General features: G+C 41.5%; 1 protein-coding gene across 1 annotated transcript; it reads right to left on the bottom strand.

The window, feature by feature from the left end:
• Positions 1 to 359: 359 nt before the first annotated feature.
• On the bottom strand, positions 360 to 19543 carry LOC311050641 (GTPase IMAP family member 9-like; the record flags this gene model as incomplete). The annotated part of the gene is made up of 4 exons (XM_084064727.1): positions 360 to 545; positions 1119 to 1207; positions 7932 to 8111; positions 18892 to 19543. The coding sequence occupies 4 exons, from the start codon at positions 19541 to 19543 to the stop codon at positions 360 to 362; spliced, it is 1107 nt and encodes a 368-aa protein (XP_083920853.1).
• Between the last annotated feature and the right edge of the window lie 232 nt (positions 19544 to 19775).

Here is a 19775-nt window from a genome sequence, read left to right as displayed (position 1 = left end):
GTAAATATTGGTAGTTGCAGGGTGCCAAAATGACCTTGTTTAAACAAGTGGTTCTCAAACATTTTCATGTAATTTGTGTTTAAAAATTAAATCAATCAATTTGTCACTTTTTTAGCCTTTTGAAAATAGCAGATATACAAGCGCACAATGCGCCACATCGCCTGCCGTTGTGAGCTTGTAGATGGACTATTTCTAAATATCCGATGCACATTGGGTTTAAATGCTCATGTAGCCTATAGTCACTTCTTTAGGGCTTGTTTTCATAGAGCTGGTTGCTTATTTCTCTCGTAAAATCTGGCAACACTGATCTGTTTGTGACATTCAAATAGTGATTGATGTGCGGCTCCATGATGCATCCATCACCTGCCTGTTACAACAACAGCAGGCAGAATGACCCGTGGACGCAGGAGGTCACTATGTAAAGTTCGGACTCCACCTGACACCATGTTTGAACAGGAGCCAGACTCATTGAGCTGTTGTTGTTGTTGTTGTTGTTGTTGTTGTTGTCGCCACATCATCTCACATAACACAGTTGTCAGACTCTTCTAAAAGACACATGAATTTGCACATAAGAGAGGGCTTGACAGGTAGGCACCCCCAAGTTAAAGACGGGGTGCCGTGATTTTCAGTGATTTTTCCCCCCCCTAAAACATAATCATCAGGTATTATGGTTATACTAGGAGGAAGATTTTTTTCAAAAAAGTGTACAGAAATTGTTAAAATTATGTTTTTATGTGGATACACCTCCAGTTCATTAAGTATACCTGGTTCTCACCTTAGCACCTCCTCCACCACCTTAGCACCACCCACCTGTCCTAGTTCCTCCTCCTCCTCATGCCCACACCTGTTGTGTTATGATAATGAGGGGGAGGGTATGTTTTTACTATGTCACTAAAGCGCTGTTTTTCTATTGGCACGTTTGACCCTCAAGGTTTAAGTCTCCAGGTAGAAACTCATAATAGTCAGAGAAGACATAAAACACCATGAAAACACCACCAGGGGGCTTAATGAAGTTCTATCAACCTCATAGACACATGAAAAACAGAAAAAGTGCAAAATCGTGGCACCACCTCTTTAACAAACAGCTGGATGGCGTTGTGCCATCTTGGTACTCTCACCAGCAACTGCAAATCATCATTGTATGCAACTTTAAGTGTTTGTGTTACGGGTCCCAGGGCTGCTGGGTACCACAGTGACAAAGCTGCTCCTGAATTAAAACAGGAAAAGACACGGAACAATGAAAAGACTTGACTTGTTGTTTCTCTTTACAGAATGTAACTCACAATCTGTTGGTTTTATTAACCCAACTATCAACAATCATGGCATCACAATACATTTAACTTCCATTCATCTCTGTTTTAGTCTTTGGTTCAGTAGTGTTCTTCATTTTCACATTAATCACAATTTCAGTCCTTTAAATACCTGCATTGACCCTTTATGTTCAATAATACTCTTTAGCAGGGGCGCCGTTGTTTGTGCGCGAGCCTGGGGGCTGAACTTGACCTAGACCATTCATTGAGTACTTTATTTACAGTTTGAGCTGTAGATTTGCTAGATTTGAGCTGCATTCATGTCATGAAAGGTGCTATTTTCGTTTCATTTTAGTTATAAAGGGCCATTGTAATTTATAAGGAAAGTAAAATAAACATTCCAGTAATTGCACTCAAACTTTAAAAAAACACCTTAAACAGTGTAATTATTTTATAGATTTGAGCTGCATTCATGTCATGAAAGGTGCTATTTTCGTTTAATTTTAGTTATAAAGGGCCATTGTAATTTATAAGGAAAGTAAAATAAACATTACAGTAATTGCACTCAAACTTTAAAAAAAAAACACCTTAAACAGTGTAATTATTTTATAGATTTGAAACTGCTCTTTTCGTTTCATTTTAGTTATAAAGGGCCATTGTAATTTATAAGGAAGGTAAAATAAACATTACAGTTTATTTCTAAAAGAATTAGAGAAGAAACACGAAGAATCAGGTAAGGTTTATTGTCACATTGTGACTACAGACTAGAGCAGATTTACAAGGGCTGATGGCTGGGTGCGGTTGTTACATTCCTGCCTATTGTTCTATAGGTGTTAACGGCCGGCTCGTTGAATGCGTCTCTCTCGCGGCCATGCGGGCACCTTCAGAGAGCTGCTTTGCCATAGTCATGGAAATTAGATTGGGCCCCGATCTGAGGGTTTCATCAGTTGAGCGTGGGGGCTGTGGACCCGGCGCCCCCACGCGATCGGCGCCCCTGCTCTTTAGCACTAAAGTATATTTTCCACAGCATATGACTGGCTTGGACACTGTTTAAAAGTGCATTATCAAAGTGCCATTTTAAGGTGCACTGTCCCTTTAACTACTGGCTACCAAACGTGACAATACTTCTGTGCTGCTCACAAGACACTGAAATGAAGGTTTGGAATGCTTGTGTTCCACAACATTGACAATAATATAATATATAGAAAATAACTTGAAGTGTTATTCAAAATCATCATCACAGTGCTGTTGTCTTCATGAATCAAAACATAAACAAATAAACCCCAAATCAAAATATTCACAGTGTACAGGAGCCCTTGCAAACACCCCGTTCTGAACCACGGCATTTAGGCACAAAATGGCATCACCCCCCTCTATAGAGAGGTTTCCTGTTAGTAAACATGAGAGGAATATGACCGCGCAGCTGCGGGGGGAAGCCTATGGGTGCGTTTGGAAATTACGCACCGGAGCACACTCGCCTATTAGTTTGTATTGGCCAGTGCGCTCACTGCCGCTCAGGGCTGTATTTTCGAACGCGCCTTCACCCGGGCATGCGCAGATTGCGCATTCTGCTCTGTGATGACGTCGCGCGGAAATCCGTCTATGCATCACCCATACAGTTTCAGTTTCATTCAAACTTTTCCTCCGGTAAAAGACGTCACTTTAACCACTCATTTACCCAATAACATTTAGCGAAAATACCGAATTACTAAAGCCTGCTTTTATGAGGTACATCATTGGTTTGTTTACATTGTACTGACCTGAATTAAAACAGGAAAAGACACGGAACAATGAAAAGACTTAGCTGTGTTCAGTCAGCAACTATAACGGAGCAACTATAAGACTTCCGGTGGACGATCTCTTCAGAATAAGAGTACCCTCTAAAAATAAAAATAAAGTAGAACAACGGTTAATTTGCACATTAAAACTATAACTTAAGCATTTAAACGAAGTTATACAACACATATTATGTTTCTGTGTAACAAAAACGTTTTTTTAAACATTAATAATTTATCTAAATGGATAAATGGTCAGAAAAGGTCAGAAAAGTGCCGTTCTCGGACAAAAGTGGACACTGGACAGGCGCCGGCGGACACTGCCGACACGTCTGACACACGCACGCGTGCGGGGACACCTCCCCTACAACGCCACACTGTCCGCTAGGCGGGAGAGGTGTAAAAAAAAGAGTGGCGGACCGTCCAGTGAGGTCAGAGGTCAGAAAAGTGCCGTTTTCACACAAAAGTGGACACTGGACAGGCGCCGGCGGACACTGCCGACACTTCTGACATACGCACGCGTGCGGGGACACCTCCCCTACAACGCCACACTCTCCGCTAAGCGGGAGAGGTGTAAAAAAAAGTGTGGCGGACCGTCCAGTGAGGTCAGAGGTTAGAAAAGTGCCGTTCTCGGACAAAAGTGGACACTGGACAGGCGCCGGCGGACACTGCCGACACGTCTGACACACGCACGCGTGCGGGGACACCTCCCCTACAACGCCACACTCTCGGATAAGCCCGAGAGGTGTAAAAAAAAGTGTGGCGGACCGTCCAGTGAGGTCAGAGGTCAGAAAAGTGCCGTTCTCGGACAAAAGTGGACACTGGACAGAAGCCGGCGGACACTGCCGACACTTCTGACATACGCACGCGTGCGGGGACACCTCCCCTACAACGCCACACTCTCGGATAAGCCCGAGAGGTGTAAAAAAAAGTGTGGCGGACCGTCCAGTGAGGTCAGAGGTCAGAAAAGTGCCGTTCTCGGACAAAAGTGGACACTGGACAGGCGCCGGCGGACACTGCCGACACGTCTGACACACGCACGCGTGCGGGGACACCTCCCCTACAACGCCACACTCTCCGCTAAGCGGGAGAGGTGTAAAAAAAGGGTGGCGGACCGTCCAGTGAGGTCAGAGGTTAGAAAAGCGCCGTTCTCAGACAAAAGTGGACACTGGACAGGTGCCGGCAGACACTGCCGACACTTCTGACATACGCACAGGTGCGGGGACACCTCCCCTACAACGCTTGTTGTTTCTTCCCCTACAACGCTTGTTGACTTGTTGTTTCTCTTTCCAGAATGTAACTGAAGAAAACCGGAAGGGGTGCTCCCCTATTGTGGGTCCCCAGAGAAACTGGGCTAAGAACAAACGTTCCGTGTGTAAACAGTATGTAAACAGTAGTACAACGAAATTGTAGAAAATAATGATCAGACTTTAAAATACATATAAGCATGCTGCTAGCCCTGTAGTTACTCCACAGGAGCCTGTTCTGCGAAACCTAGATTGGGGATTAAGCCGCGATTTATAACTATTTTATCCAGGATCAGCCATGAATGGATTTCATGAAAGCTGAGTTATCTCGACGGATTAAAGGGATATTTCACTTTTTTTCTTTCAAATTGGGTCATTTTATCGTCTACTCAGGCTTTTGGGAGCACCCGCCCGGACAGTTTTTAAGTTGCTTGATTCAGTATTTAGATATTTGATCAGTGTTTGGTAACGTGCGTTAGTAACGTAAGCCGTTACGTAATATATTACCGAATTGCGGTAACAGGTAACAGGTAACAGGTAATTAGTGGCAGCGGTGGCCTAGTGGTTAGAGGGGCGGCCTTGATACCGGAAGGTCCCTAGTTCGATTCCCCAATTCATCACATCAATCATGAATCACCGCTGAATAGCCCTTGAGCAAGGCTTCCATGCAGGGTCCGGCTGGAAACAAGCTTCGTGCTTAGTCCGACACCCTGGGTAAACAACAAACTTTGCTTTGCTTTACACATTACTACAAGGAGAAGCTGTAATATATTATTAAAATGACACTACATGACTACGTTACTTTGTGCGTTACCAACCCAGTGAAGGTGCTTTTTTATCCACCCACAATGCCGCAGCATCTAGCCTAGTAAAGTTATTACATTGATTGTCAGTGGCTGGCAGCGCAGTGTGCACATCTAATCGCAAAAACCCAACGCTTATTTTGTCTTGATCAACAGCAATACATTTGACAAAATACAGCGAAATCCCCAAATTCTTAATATCCAGTAAAGTAAGCAATAGAAATTAACTGCAAACAAATTCAAAGTTATATGCTATCAATATCACACAAAAGTAGAGAGAAGCTGTGATCTCACCTCACAAACAAATGGACAAGAAATAATCCTTTTGCAAACAACATCCATGTTCAGTTCGTTTGTCAACAATCATCTAAATGGAAAGTTTATTTCAGGAGCTAGAATGTGACAGTTTGACATAGTTTGAGCCGTTTTTGCTGCGCAGGCCAGTCCTCGTTTAAGTTCATTGCTTTCACCTGTTGTTCTGCTGTGCGCAACAGGGCATATCTCCGCCAGGCCAGGTTTACCTACCCAGGCCATGAAATTCATAGGCAGTCATATCAGCCAATTAGAATGAAATCTGCTAAAACTGACTCATATACTGATACAGAACCATATAGGCTATATATTGTCGCTGTCGAATGGAAACCTTGTTATTTTTTTTATTATTATTTTAAAACAATTTAAAATTGTGAAAATAGCCAATATGCAAACTATAATTATTTATAATTAAGAAATATTATATTTGAATTAGTGAAAAATACACTAAAGTCATTATTAGTGCAAGTTCAATCACATTCATTTGAATGAAAATACATACAATCTCTAATCTGTGAATGTAATGTCATTCATGTGTGCGTGGACTGCACTTAAAGGAGACATCCGTTCATTTTCAGTGTTATCTTTAAAGGTGTAGTGAAATGAAAAATATGTTTTTCACACTTTTAGAGCATATCCGTGGTCATCATATGGGCATACCTTACAATAGATGCCAAAAAAAATGAAAAAAAAACATTTTTGTGTATTTTTACATCTAAAGTCCCTAAAAAGCCAATCTTAATTACTTCCTGTAAACGAAAACGTGCTGCGTGATGACATAATACAGCCTTCACGAATATAAATAAATCTTGATTACATGCACCTGTTTGATTCCCATAGCTGCACGTTCTTCAAACACAGCTGATTTTAATTACAGAGATACTCCGTTTTGAATCTCATTGAAGATGAGTGTATTACTCATTTTAAACTTCATCTGCACACTAAAATATGTATCTGAAAACATTATAGGTTAGAAATAAGCCAGGTAGTAGCAAACGTGCTTCACTGGCCGTCTCTCTCTCACTTGTAAACAAACACTAGCCGTGTGCCAGCACGGCTGAAGTGATTGAGATCCAACGTCCCATAGCCTGAAGGGATGGGACCTTCTGATTGGTTTAGAGTCGTTGAGCCGACGTTTCGGGCTGAACCTTCAAAATAAAATGACCGAAAATGTCACTTCAGTGCGTCTTTAATGTGTTGCTTAGCACTCACCAACATTGAAAGGGTCGTTGCGTTAATCTCATTGAGTCCGTTTCGTCCCGTCTAACGACCCCCTCCGTCGGCATAATGGAGGCACGACGATAGCCCAAATTCGCCTATTTTAACAAATGCAAAGTCTGTTTTTTTTCTCCTAGTTGTCATTGTGGAGTCTCATGATACCATAACAGGCGCTGAAAGTGCCGACGAGCTAACTGCTAATGCACAACGAGCCAATGCTAGTTGCTTATTTCCCTGCCTGGCAACACGAGTTGCCAGGTACTGGGAGAGAAATAAGCAAACCCATCTCTGAACTTAACCACCTGCAAGCTACAACCATTTGATCACACCTCTAATCAATAAACATGATAGAACAAATATTCACTGCAAATCATTTCAGATAAAGTGGTGTCAAATCACCTGCTATAAGAGTGAACTTGAAAAGTGATCGTTTCAGCTTACACTTTTACAATAATTAATATGATTACATGCATTTTTTTTATCATCATGAACAATAATGTTATAATTATTGTTTCTGTACCATGAGTAATTCAATAAACAACATAACAAATAGCTGAACAATTTGAATCAGTTTGTCTGACACAGTGGAAGATATAGATTCAATTTAAAACATACTATTACACACAGGTCTGGTAAGAGATCTATCCTGCTCTCAGAACCCCTTGAAGCACGGCAGTTTCCCAGCTTTGTAGATGTAGAGCAAAGGATGAACAAACCCTGACATCATAACGATTGTAAATGTGATGAGGAAAGCAACTCCGATGGACTGAGTCAGATGAATTACAACATCAGTAATATGGCTCAGTGTAGTCACTACCATTACTATCAAGCTGATCAGAATGATTTTAAAAGCCCTTCTCTTCATGTCATTTCCCTCCCCTCTGTCCCTCTGTCCTTCTCCTGGTCCAGGCTGTTTCAGAGCTCTGAGGACCGAGAAGCAGCAGAAAGACATCACAGAAATGCACACAATTTCAAAGCCAAAAAAGATGTAAGGCAACACTGTTGCTGTTGGTGCCCAAAACATTAACGGGCTGAATGCAAGACTCATCAGCCAGGCAACACAGCAACAGACCACCCTGTACCGAAGAGCTTTGTACCTGAGAAATACCACAGGGTGAACCACCGCTATGTAACGCTCCACACATATACAACACTGGAACCATGGAACAGAGAAGAAGACCAAACCAACAAAAGCAAATAATCTAATAATTTCACAAATATTGTTGTGCGTGAAAAGCTGTGCTATATCGAAGACAGAGGCCAGTGAAGAGATGATCACAGAAACAGTCAGGTTAAGATAAAAGAACTCTGAGGCTATCGTCCCACCAGCTCCACTCAGTATCAGCCACACAACGTAGCTGTTGATGGGGAGACCCAGGATGATATTGATAGAGTTGACAGCAGTTTGTAGTGCCAGACGGGTGTCGATCTCTGAAGTTATGAAGGGGATGGAGGAGTTGGTGCCATTTCCCTGTGTGTCGTTCATCGTAAGGCTGTGCGTGTGTCCTGCAAAAGGTTCAGAAGAGAAAAACATATTGGCTGGATTTGAGTGCAATGTAACATTGACACAACTAAACATTTTGAACAACTCTTCTGAAAATAACTATTCTAATGAACAATGAACACAAGGTTAAAGTGATCTCAAGTTTTAGATGCCAGCAAAGAGTCTCATATCTCTGAGTCGGGTGTTTTGGTGAAGTCTCTTCTTCAGACAGTCACTGTCTTCCGGATGGCAAATCCTCCAAGTGATGTACTCTCTACTTAGCCTCCTCTAACCATTCCCTTCCCTCCTCATCCTTCCTCTGTACTGCTTGTTGTACGACTGCACTCATGAGCATTGTCACCTTTCTTTTGATGGTGGGTTGTCCATGGAAATGTATATTTAATCACCGGTCACTATGCAAACTTTGCCTTTGGTTGGATAACCTCGGGCAACAATTTGTTTATCACACACCCATAGCCCCATAGCTGCATCCACTGCTCTAATGAAAGTTGTTTTTCATCACGGGCAGAAAGCACTATGCTGCTCTAACTATCATTATTATTATTGTTGGTGGTGGTGGTGGTAATAGTAATAGGTGGTGGTGGTGGTAATAGTAATACTTTGAGCCCAACCATTTCGGATGCTGTCAAGGCACTGAATGGGACATCGTCACGTTTAATCAAACTATTGATTGGTCCAAGTGGATGAGATACTGACCTACCCACATTTAATCAAGAGACACTGACCTACCGACGGAGGATTTTTGTGTAAAGTATAGTTTAGGAGGGGCACCGTCTCAAGCGAACTGGAGCCACAAGAGGCACCACCGAGCAAGCTAAAGTAAGCAAGTTGCCGTGCCGAACTACGCAACGTTCACTTGAGCCGACTCAGCGTCGTCCGCGTTATGTACCGATAGGCACAGAATCATAAATCTTGTTTTGGGGTGAGTGTTATGTCTCACTGCCTGGGGCTCTGTTTCGATTATGCTGCGCTCGTTTAGCCTTGCCTTGTGTTGTGAGAGTTGGGATTTTGGGGATCGATTACTCAGTCTTACGTTGTTGTATTTGTCGATATGCTGTTCTCCTAAGAGCTAAAAAGTAAAGTGAAGTTCTCATTCACCAACACAACGTTGGCGACAAGGATGGCTGCTTTTTCTCTCCCACCACCTAACCACTTCCTGGAATTACCTGGCGAGCCTCCAGTGCCCTGGACTCGCTGTCATTAGAGGGACCGTACCTATGTTCCCCGGATCCTATGTTCCCCGCTTAGTGAGAGAGAGTGACTTGGGATTTGAACGGTCTAGGGCTGGTGTCATCACTGAGTTCAGATCCCCCCCAAATATCAAATACTGCGAGTTTAAATTTGGCAATAGGGAAATTAATTTATTAATAAAACCCACATCGTCCCAATTTGGAGCGTAAACATTAACAAGCAAAACAGGGGTTTGATATAAACATCCAGATACTATAATATAACGGCCTTGGGGGTCAGAAATTGTGGTATACATAGTGAATTTTAACTTCTTATGAAGCAAAATGGCCGTCCCTCTGGACCTAGTATTGAAGTTTGAGTGAAATATTTGACCTACCCATGATTTCCTTAGTCTGGTATGGTCCACTGTAGGTGAGTTTCTTGTAAGAATGCTATGTCTGTTTTTAAATTTTTAAGGTGGGTAAATATTCTAGCTCGTTTCACTGGCCCATTTAAACCTTCTACATTCCAGGAAGTAAATCTAACAGCTGTGCCTCCTAAGCGTACATTACCAGTATTTATGTCAGCCATAATAATTTAAAATTGTAGTACGGGATAGAAAGTGAGATATAAGTAAGACCATATATACCTAACACATAATGCATGTACCAAGCTTGACACTGTATTACCTCAACCACAACACATGTAGTATAAAAAATGAAAACACAAAACACAATATGAGAAAATGCTGAAACAGTATGGAAAAGTATTGGAAAAGTTTGGTTTTGGTCCAAAACTCATCTCCTGGATTCGCCTTCTATACTCCTCCCCCAAAGCGTAAGTGCTAACAAACAAAACACGCTCACAATACTTCCCTCTATCCAGAGCTACGCGCCAGGGCTGCCCTTTGAGTCCACTCCTCTTCGCCGTGGCCATAGAGCCTCTTTCAATCACTCTTAAGTCCTCAACTGCTTTTCAGGGGATCCACAGACAGGATAGGGAGCACCGAGTCTCACTATATGCTGATGACCTTTTATTATATATGTCGGACCCCGTGCTATCCATGCCCAGTATTGTGGACATTCTTTGTAAATATGGCTCCTTCTCAGGGTACAAACCTCACAAAAAGCGAATGCCTCCCTGTAAACAATCTAGCCTTACAGATCGGAGACGATGACCTACCCTTTCGTATAGCTAGGTCAGGTATTAAATATCTGGGGATCAATATCTGTCGGACTTTTCCTGGTCTATATGAAAGTAACTGCCCGTAGTCAGCAACCTTAAACAGGATCTTCAGAGGTCGGGTGTTTTGTCCTTGTCCTTGGCTAGTAGAATTAATTGTATTAAGATGAATGTCCTACCCAGGTTCTTATACATGTTTCAGTGTCTTCCGGTGTTCCTGCCCAAGTCCTTTTTCAAATCAGTTGATAAAACCATAACAACCTTTTTATGGTGCGGCAAAAACCCCAGAATCCGTAAGGAACTTCTTCAAAGGCCAAGAGTCAATGGTGGACTGGCACTTCCTAACCTACTTTTCTATTACTGGGCAGCACTGCTTCAGCCCAGCCCTGCACATGAACTCTGCAGCCGCACTGAAGCCCCGGACAGACGCTCTGCTTCCAAATTCCGCGATTTTCGCCGTTTTTTTTTTCTCACACGCCGTTAGGAGAAGCCCCCAAGGTTGGTGCCCTGTGTTGCACTGCTTTTATCCGCCAGATTTGGACGTTCACGGCATATTTTGCACCGTTATGGTGCGTTCATCATCGGTGAAGAGTGCCTCTAACAGCCGCTGCTGGCTGCGTGCACGCAGCGAGGCGATGCGAGGCGACGCGAAGCAACAATCACACAAGCACGTGCAGCATGCGTCCCCTTCCCCTGCGCCTAATGGCTGTACATGGGGCCGATGCGTGCTTTAGCGAGAGTGTGTGAGTGTGGCTTCAGGAAGTAAATTCCTAGCCTCGATCTCCAGGCTTTTATTTTTTAGTTTTGCTAAAAAATAAAAGCTTGGAAATTCCTGTCCCAGCTGTTGGTACGCAAAAGCGCCTCGCGTCGTCTGATGTGGTGCGCATTATTTATTTTGGGTGCGCATGCGCACCTGCGCACCAGTTATGTGCACCCCTGAACATGACCCAGCCAACTTGACTCACATGTTCTGGTCCTGCCCCAGTTTATTAGTTTTTTGGACAGATGTATTTAAAATTCTCTCAGATGCCTTGGAGGTGAATATTCAACCTAGCTTTGAAGTCGCTATTTTTGGGGTGGCCGGCGTCCAATCTCCACCTTGGAAAAAATGTAAGAATGCTATTTCCTTTGCGTCCTTGTTAGCCCGTAGGAGAATTGTACTAGAATGGAAATCAGCCATCCCACCTAAAATATCACTTTGGTTACAGGACCTCATGTTCTTTTTAAAATTGGAAAAAATAAAGTACTCGATCAGAGGTTCAGCTCAAATGTTTTACTCCATCTGGGGCCCCTTCCTCTTATACTTTCAAAACCAAAACGCTCTCCCTCCAGATTAACTCGTTTGGGGGGGGGGGGGGGGGGTGGGGGGGGGGGGGTGGGGGGTGGGGGGGACTTTAAGGGTACAATCCTAATTTCTATTTTTCTATAATCATCTTCCCTTTTATGTTATGTGCGACCCCTGGCCGATTGTATAGAAGGCTGACACTTCACGACATGTGAACCCCTTTTTTCTCCCTACATGTATGTTTGTATATGGTAAATTGGCACTGTGAACCTGTACACAACACCTACCACTCACAAGGTTCTATGCTACAACTGTATAATCTTACCAAGCTTTAGGTTGTTTTGTTTTTTTTTCCTTATTTTTTTTTTAATTTGGATGCATTTTCTATTTGTTCTTCCTTTACTTAGCCTTTGAAATAATGCATTGTTTGTCTAGTTGACAGTATGGTCATAGTCCTCTGGGGTGGGGGGTTATGGGGAGAAAAAAGAAAAAGTGAAAAGGGGGGATACGGAAAAAAATATATGTACTTAACTATGTAACTATGTACTTCAAGTTGTCTTTCTATGCTGTAACCCATTCCTTTTCTGTAATAAAAAAAATAAATAAAAAAAAAGAGTGTCTGCCACTATGCTGGTCTGCCACTATGCTGAATATTAAAAGCATATCTGTTTGTCTATAAAGGTAGAAACCCAAATATATTGGGACAATTGTCTCATTTATATTCTGGGCCAGGGGATAACCTGTACCTAGAAATGTCTTCACCAATGTGTTTGTAAATTGTCTAGTCACACGTAAAGAAAAAAATAAAATATTTTTTTATTCACCTTTCCTAGGCCAGTGTTTCCCAAACAATGAGTTGGGACTCACGCAATTCTATCAGAAGATTAAAAAAATGCATTAAAAAATAAATACTTATTTTTTGAAAGCTTTAGTTAAATAGGGCTTAACTGGTTAATTGTCCGAGAGAATATATTTTACCCTCCGTCCGTCCGTCCGTCCGTCCGTCCGTGTGTGTGTCTGTGTGTGTGTCCGTGTGTGTGTCCGTGTGTGTGTGTGTGTGTGTCCTGTCCGTGTGTTAGGAGCTAATCTCTGGCACCGTTGGCCCGGTCGCTGCAAACTGTGCACACACAGTCCCTGGACGCCAATTCAGAACCTCTGCCTCAAATTTTACACATGGGCCTGTTATAGCACCACCTGGAGGCCGATTTGTGCAAAACCCATTTTTTAACATTACTCCTACAGATTTTATCCAAATGTCATGCAAATCGGTACACAGTATCTCTATAGTCATGTGATCAACACGGATCTGTCCGATTCCCCATATTCCATCCTCATTGGCCTCCAACATTTGCAGGATTGGTCCGTTTTGAACAAAATGCCTCAAATCATGAACGTAGCTTGCGATTTCCGTAAAATTTCACAAACACATTCCCACTAGGCCGAGGAAGAAATGCCACCCTTTTCACATTGGCCTGTTATAGCGCCACCAGTAGGTCTAATTTAGCGAAACACATTTTTGGAACAAAATGCCTCAAATCATGAATGCAGTGTCCGATTGCCGTGAACGACCTATGAATAAATGGCACCCTTTTCACATTGGCCTATTATAGCGCCACCAGGAGGCCACAATAACGTACCTGACCTGGCGGAGACCTGTGCTCCGAGGAGCACTTTTTCTAGTTTATTTTTTGTTTTTGTATGTTTGTGTTTGTTGCTGTTTTTGTTCTGTTTGTTTGGCCAGTGCTGTTAAGATAGGCAAAAGACAGACTCAATAACTAAGCTAATTAAAAACAAGGCCATTGGATTAAGACCCAAAGAAGTATTTAGGATTCTCTCTCTCACACACACACACACACACACACACACACACACACACACACACACACACACACACACACACACACACACACACACACACACACACACACACACACACACACACACACACTATTGCACTGCATTAACATGACAACAATTACAGGGATGACATCTTTTTGTAGGCCAACCTGGAGTTTAAAAAAGTACATAGCCTATAACTGTTTAAAAATTCACCATTGTGATATTAAAGTTTTTCCGTCCTGCTGATTTTGGTTTAAGGACATGCTACTGTATATGTCTATGCCATGCACATCACACCCAAAATTGTGAACCTGCTAGAATACATTGATAGTCTTATTAACAGGGTAATCTGTCAAAATGACTACTCATTGCCACCCACAATTGTGACTTACTGCGTATATAATTTATAATGAGGACTTTTGTTTGACTGGGTCTCGATTGCTGAACTTCTCTATTTGTTGCCTCTGGTACACATTAAACTCTGCACGACCCTGGTTCATTGGTTAGTTTATTGTCATTTGTATGCAGGCCTATATTTATAAATTTGTCTGGCACTGATTCAAGAAGAACTGACAAAAATCACACACACAGTTTGGCTGTGGCTGGCGTTCAGCCAGCCAGCGAATACATAATAAAAGAACTACAAATAAATAAACAAATACAATAAAAACACTTTTTTTCTAACTTGGAAAAAATGTAATAGCTTTCCAAAACAGTGCTTGTCTAAAACTGTAAATCACTTCCAACTTTGCATACTGCTGCTGTGCTTCAATACATGTAACTTCCTGCTACTTAAAGGCCATGTACTAATATAATAATAATAATAATAAACTTTATTTATATAGCACCTTTCATGACATAAATGCAGCTCAAAGTGCTTTACAGGGAGAAATACAGAAATGGTACACAAACCAACAATAAAGCAAAAGAATATATATATATATATATATACATATATATATAATAATAAAAATATACATGAAAACATCAAAGCAGTTTAACGGAGGCATAAAAATAAGGTACAGTGTCATAGAAAAAGATTAACTAAAAGCAAGAGTGAAGAGGTAAGTCTTGAGCTGTGCTTTAAAGCTATCCACGGAGGGGGCCTGTCTTAGATATAATGGGAGTTTATTCCAAGCAGTCGGCCCATAGAAGCAAAATGCTGCTTCACCGTGTTTTTTATATGACATTTTAGGTACGTCGAGTCGGCCAGCACTAGAGGACCTGAGTGGGCGATTTGGAACATGTCTAGGCAGGAGGTCCTTGAGGTAGGAAGGTGCCAGACCATTAAGAGCTTTATAAACAAGTAAAAGAATTTTAAAATCAATCCTAAAAACAACTGGGAGCCAGTGTAGTGATGCTAAGACTGGGGTGATATGTTCCCTCATCTTAGTTTTAGTTAAAACTCTGGCTGACTAGAGGGTACTAGAGGGTACATCCACACATGAGCGCACGCTAGCGGCAACTTGACGCCCGGAAGTCGGAAGTCCCGTCCACTCCCATGTTAAGTTAAAACCCGGAAATACCATCCCAATCTGCGTCCGGAAAAGCATATCCGGGTTCCACTCTGGTAAACGATCACCCGGAAGTGATAGGCACCAACCAATAGGACATATACTTCATGTGTTCTCTCCACTGGGCGGGGTTGTCTCTTGTAGTTTCCTTACAGGGGAAATGCAAGGCAGACGTTCCAGCACAAACACAACAGTATAACACATGCACTCTATTTCAATAAATGTAAACGTCCTTATTTATTTGTGGTGAATGGCCTGAATACTTTTCACTGTTTAGTTGATCCCTTGTTATGAATAGCTTATGTGAGCACAATAAAGAATAGAAGATTAATACATTAAATTACTATCCAAAATACATTATAATGAGCATTATGAGGACCAGTTATATGAAGATAAGATATAATATAATATTATAATGAGCATTAGTGAGGACCAATTATATGTAGATAAGATATAATATCATATTATAATGAGCATAATAAAGAATAGCAGAATAATAAATTAAATTACTATCCAAAATAAATGAGAAGTTTCTTTTTTATGAATTCTACAGTTTCATACACAAACGTGGGCTACGAAAAACGAAACATCTCTGTGCTTTATTGTCATAAATTGCACTCTTCTACCATATGAATCTGTCATATGCATAATTATTGATGTAATTCGTATGTCTGTATTTGTTTGTTTGTTGATGTGGGCAACGAGTCTCCTTTTAGTTTGTTTAAATGTGTTTTATTTATTGCTTGTCAGAATTAAAGGTAGGGTAAGTGATATTTTTTGGTTTAAACAAAAAAAAAATTGTTAAAAGGTTAAATAAAGCACTATATTCTGATAGTAATCATTGCTATAGAGTGTTTGTTCAGTAACAGGAGTCTCCCCGTCTCTCCAGCTCTTTAATGAACAGAAAATACATTTTCCGGTAGGTGTCAAAATCTCAGCCAATCAGGAGAAAGTACCCATTTTTAAGCTTCATTTTTATAGTGTTCCAATTCCAATTTTGCCTGCTCATTTCTTAGTGTCATCACCTCCAATTTCACTTGTTTAATCTATATCCTGATTGAGTTCTCTATCCTGATTGAATAACATTGGAAACGAAACTGAAACTGAAACAAAAATGCATTTTCTGTTTTATAAAGAGCTGGAGAGACAAGGAGACTCCTTTTACTGAACAAACACTCTATAGCAATGAGTACTATCAGAATATAGAGCTATTGAACACTTATTTTAACCAAAGAAAATCACTTACCCTACCTTTAACTTACTTGTTAACTATGGTATTCCCTTATGCTCACCCAAAAAATGACTTATTTTCTATCAATTGCACATCCTATGAAGCCTTCTACCGGCTAATGTATCCGGTAGGAGACACAAAGTAGATTATTTGTGTTTCCTACCGGAAATACACACGGTCATCAAATTATTGTCTTAGGAATGCCACAAAAACAAAAATAAATCCATGAAATCAAGGCTTCATGGGGTGTGTAATTGATAGAAAACTAGAAAAAGTGCTCCTCGGAGCACAGGTCTCCGCCAGGTCAGGTAGGTTGTTGTGGGCCAGCAATGTTCGGTATTCGCCAATCAGGATGGAATAGGAAAAATAGGACGGAACCATCTTGATCACTTGACTACAGAGATAATGTGTACCGATTTGCATGATGTTTGGACAAAAGTTGTAGGAGTAATATAAAAAAGAAAAGTGTTGCAATAATCGGCCTCCTGGTGGCACTATAATATGGCAATGTTAAAACGGTGGCATTTGTTCCTCAACGTAGTGTGAATGTGCGTGCAAAGTTTCACCGCAAACGGACGCTGCGTTCATGATTTGCGGCATTTTGTTCAAAACGGGCCACTCCTGCAAACTTTAGATGTCAATCTTAGCCAATCAGGATGGAATATGAAAAATCTGTCTTGATCACATGACTATAGAGATCATGTTTACCAATGTGCGTGAAATATTGATAAAATCTGAAGGCTTAATATCCAAAAATGTGTTTTACATAAGTCGGCCTCCTGGTGGCGCTATAAAGGGCAGATGTGAAAAATGCAGGGCAAAGGTTTTTCCTTGGCTTTTAGGGAGTGCACATACAAAGTTTTACACAGATCGGTGCAGTTATAGGTAAAAACACGAATCGGGCTGTTATAGCACCACCATGAGGCTGATTTGAACATTTTCAAGTGGCATTTCTTCCTCGGCCTAGTGGGAATGTGCGTGCAAAATCTCACGGAAATTGCATGCTGTGTTCATGATTTGAGCCATTTTGTTCAAAACTGAGTACTCCTGCAAACTTTGGAAGCCAATTTTAGCCAATCAGGATGGAATATGAAAAATCTGAAAGACCTGTTTTGTTTAATGACTATAGAGATACTGTGTATCAATTTGCAGGATTTTTGGACAAAATCTGTAGGAGTACTGTCCAAAAATGTCTTTTGCACAAATCGGCCTCCTGGTGGCGCTATAAAAGGCCCATGTGAAAAATTTGGGGCAGAGGTTCTGCTCTGGCATCCAGGGAGTGTGTGTGCACAGTTTCGCTGCGATCAAGCCAACGGTGCCAGAGATTAGCTGTTCACAGACACACACACGGACACACGGACGGACGGACAGGGGGTAAAACATACTCTCGCCATGCCTTTCGGCCTGGCGGAGACAACAAATGAGAAATGCACTTTGGAACTTAGATTGTTTGAATACGTAGTATACTGTATATACAATATCAACTTTATTTTATTATGTTTTTGCACAGCAACGTTACAAAATCTCCACATTCAGTAAATGGAAACATACCAGATAAGTAGAAGGGGGAAAAAAAGAAAGTATACATGTCCCACATACTGTAGCTAAAAGTTCCCAGAACCTTTCTTTTGTGTTATCCTTTTAGCCTTAATGTTTTACTGTATACTCCATGCTGTTTACATGTTTTAAATAATAAAGTATTCAATGAATCAATCAATTAAATGTCTGCACCTATAGTATTACGTATCCCCCCCTTCCTTTGACTCTCCCCCCCCATAGTTTTTTCCGACTCTGTACATGTAGTGTTTTTTTTTTCTTCTGTTATATTGTGATGATATTGAACTGTTTGGTGCTACTATATATGTTTATGAATTGAATACCAACCTCAATGGACCTCAATGGAAACAAGACCGCAAGGACTTTTTTGGACGGACCTTTTAGACAAAGTGTTTTTAACTATACTGCCGAATAAAATATTCAATCGATCAAAAAACGGCCACTGTCAGGCCCTGTGTTGCCGCAAATGGTAAATGGTAAATGGTGCATTTATATAGCGCTTTTATCCAAAGCGCTTTACATAGATTGTGCATTACATTCACCCATTCACACACACATTCATACACCGATGGCGGAGGAGACCATGCAAGGCACCAACCTGCTCATCGGGAGCAATTAGGGGTTCAGCGTCTTGCTCAAGGACACTTCGACAGTAACTCTTCTGGGGGAGCCCGGGATTGAACTGGAAACCGCACGGCTTCCATCCAGCCGCTCTACCGGCCACTCCCCTGAGCTGCCACTGCCCCCCCCCACCACTGCCGCAATCCCACCTATAAGGCCTCCTATACCCCCTACTGCACCTCCTACTACTGCACCAGCAATTGCACCATGTGGGCCCAAACAACCTCCATAAATTGCCCCCATTTGAACTCCACCCCAAATCCCGGTACCAACCCCACCACCAATTACAATAACACCAACAACAAATCCGTTAATTATCTCAGCTTGTTTTCTTGCTTTTTTCTCTTTCCTTCTCTCATATTCCTTCTCTTCCTCGTCCTCACTTCTCTTCTCTTCATTCTCTTTAAGAATTCTCTGTGTCTCCTCCTCTATGGCTCTCTCTGCTTCTTGGAACATCTCAGTGGTGTAGTGACTTCCTCCATTCATCTCCACCATGTGGTAGATTTTCTCCATCAGTTCAGTGACCTGAGAGGGATCCTTAGTGTCGTTGTTGAAGACATGATAGCGACCGACACATTTTCTTATTAGTTCTTGTAGTTCTGGACAATCATCCAACATCGTTTCAATTGGTTCATCTCTTAGCCGGTCACCATTAGTGAACAGAACAATGGTGTATTTATTTGACATTTGGCCAAATAGTTTCTGAATTAATTCAACAGATTTATTCTCCTCTTCTGTGAATCTATCCAGTTTTATCACAATCAGGAACACATGTGGACCAGGAGCAGCTAAACTAATACACCGTCTGACCTCTTCACTTGTTTCATCTAAGCCAAACGTGGTGTCAAATAATCCTGGTGTGTCAATAACAGAGACCTTTCTAGCAGCCACTACACCCTTTTTACAGCTCGTTGTGCAAGATTTAAGGGAAAACTTGGATTCAAAAGCTTTATGACCCAGGATGGTGTTTCCAGTGGCGCTCTTTCCAGCTCCAGTCTTCCCAACCAGCACAATCCGAACTTCTTTGTCATTCATTATGAGAGCTGATGGATTAAAAATGATATGATCATGGATGTTAAACATCTGAGGTTTCATAGTAATAATAACAATGACAATGACAATAAAAAATAAATAATAGACTCTATGCCAATTAGCCTATAATATTAATTTGATCTCATTATAGAATGTTCTCTTTGTCTTTCTTGGGGGGAAAAAAGTGTCCTGGTAATACATACCTTCATACTCCTTCTTGATTCTTGAATCTGCA

The sequence above is a fragment of the Gymnoscopelus microlampas genome (assembly GCF_963454915.1).
Source record: "Gymnoscopelus microlampas genome assembly, chromosome: 8".
In the NCBI taxonomy this organism is placed as follows: Eukaryota; Metazoa; Chordata; class Actinopteri; order Myctophiformes; family Myctophidae; genus Gymnoscopelus; species Gymnoscopelus microlampas.
The sequence above is the reverse complement of the archived record's forward strand: the minus strand, read 5'-3'. Positions and strand labels throughout refer to the sequence as shown.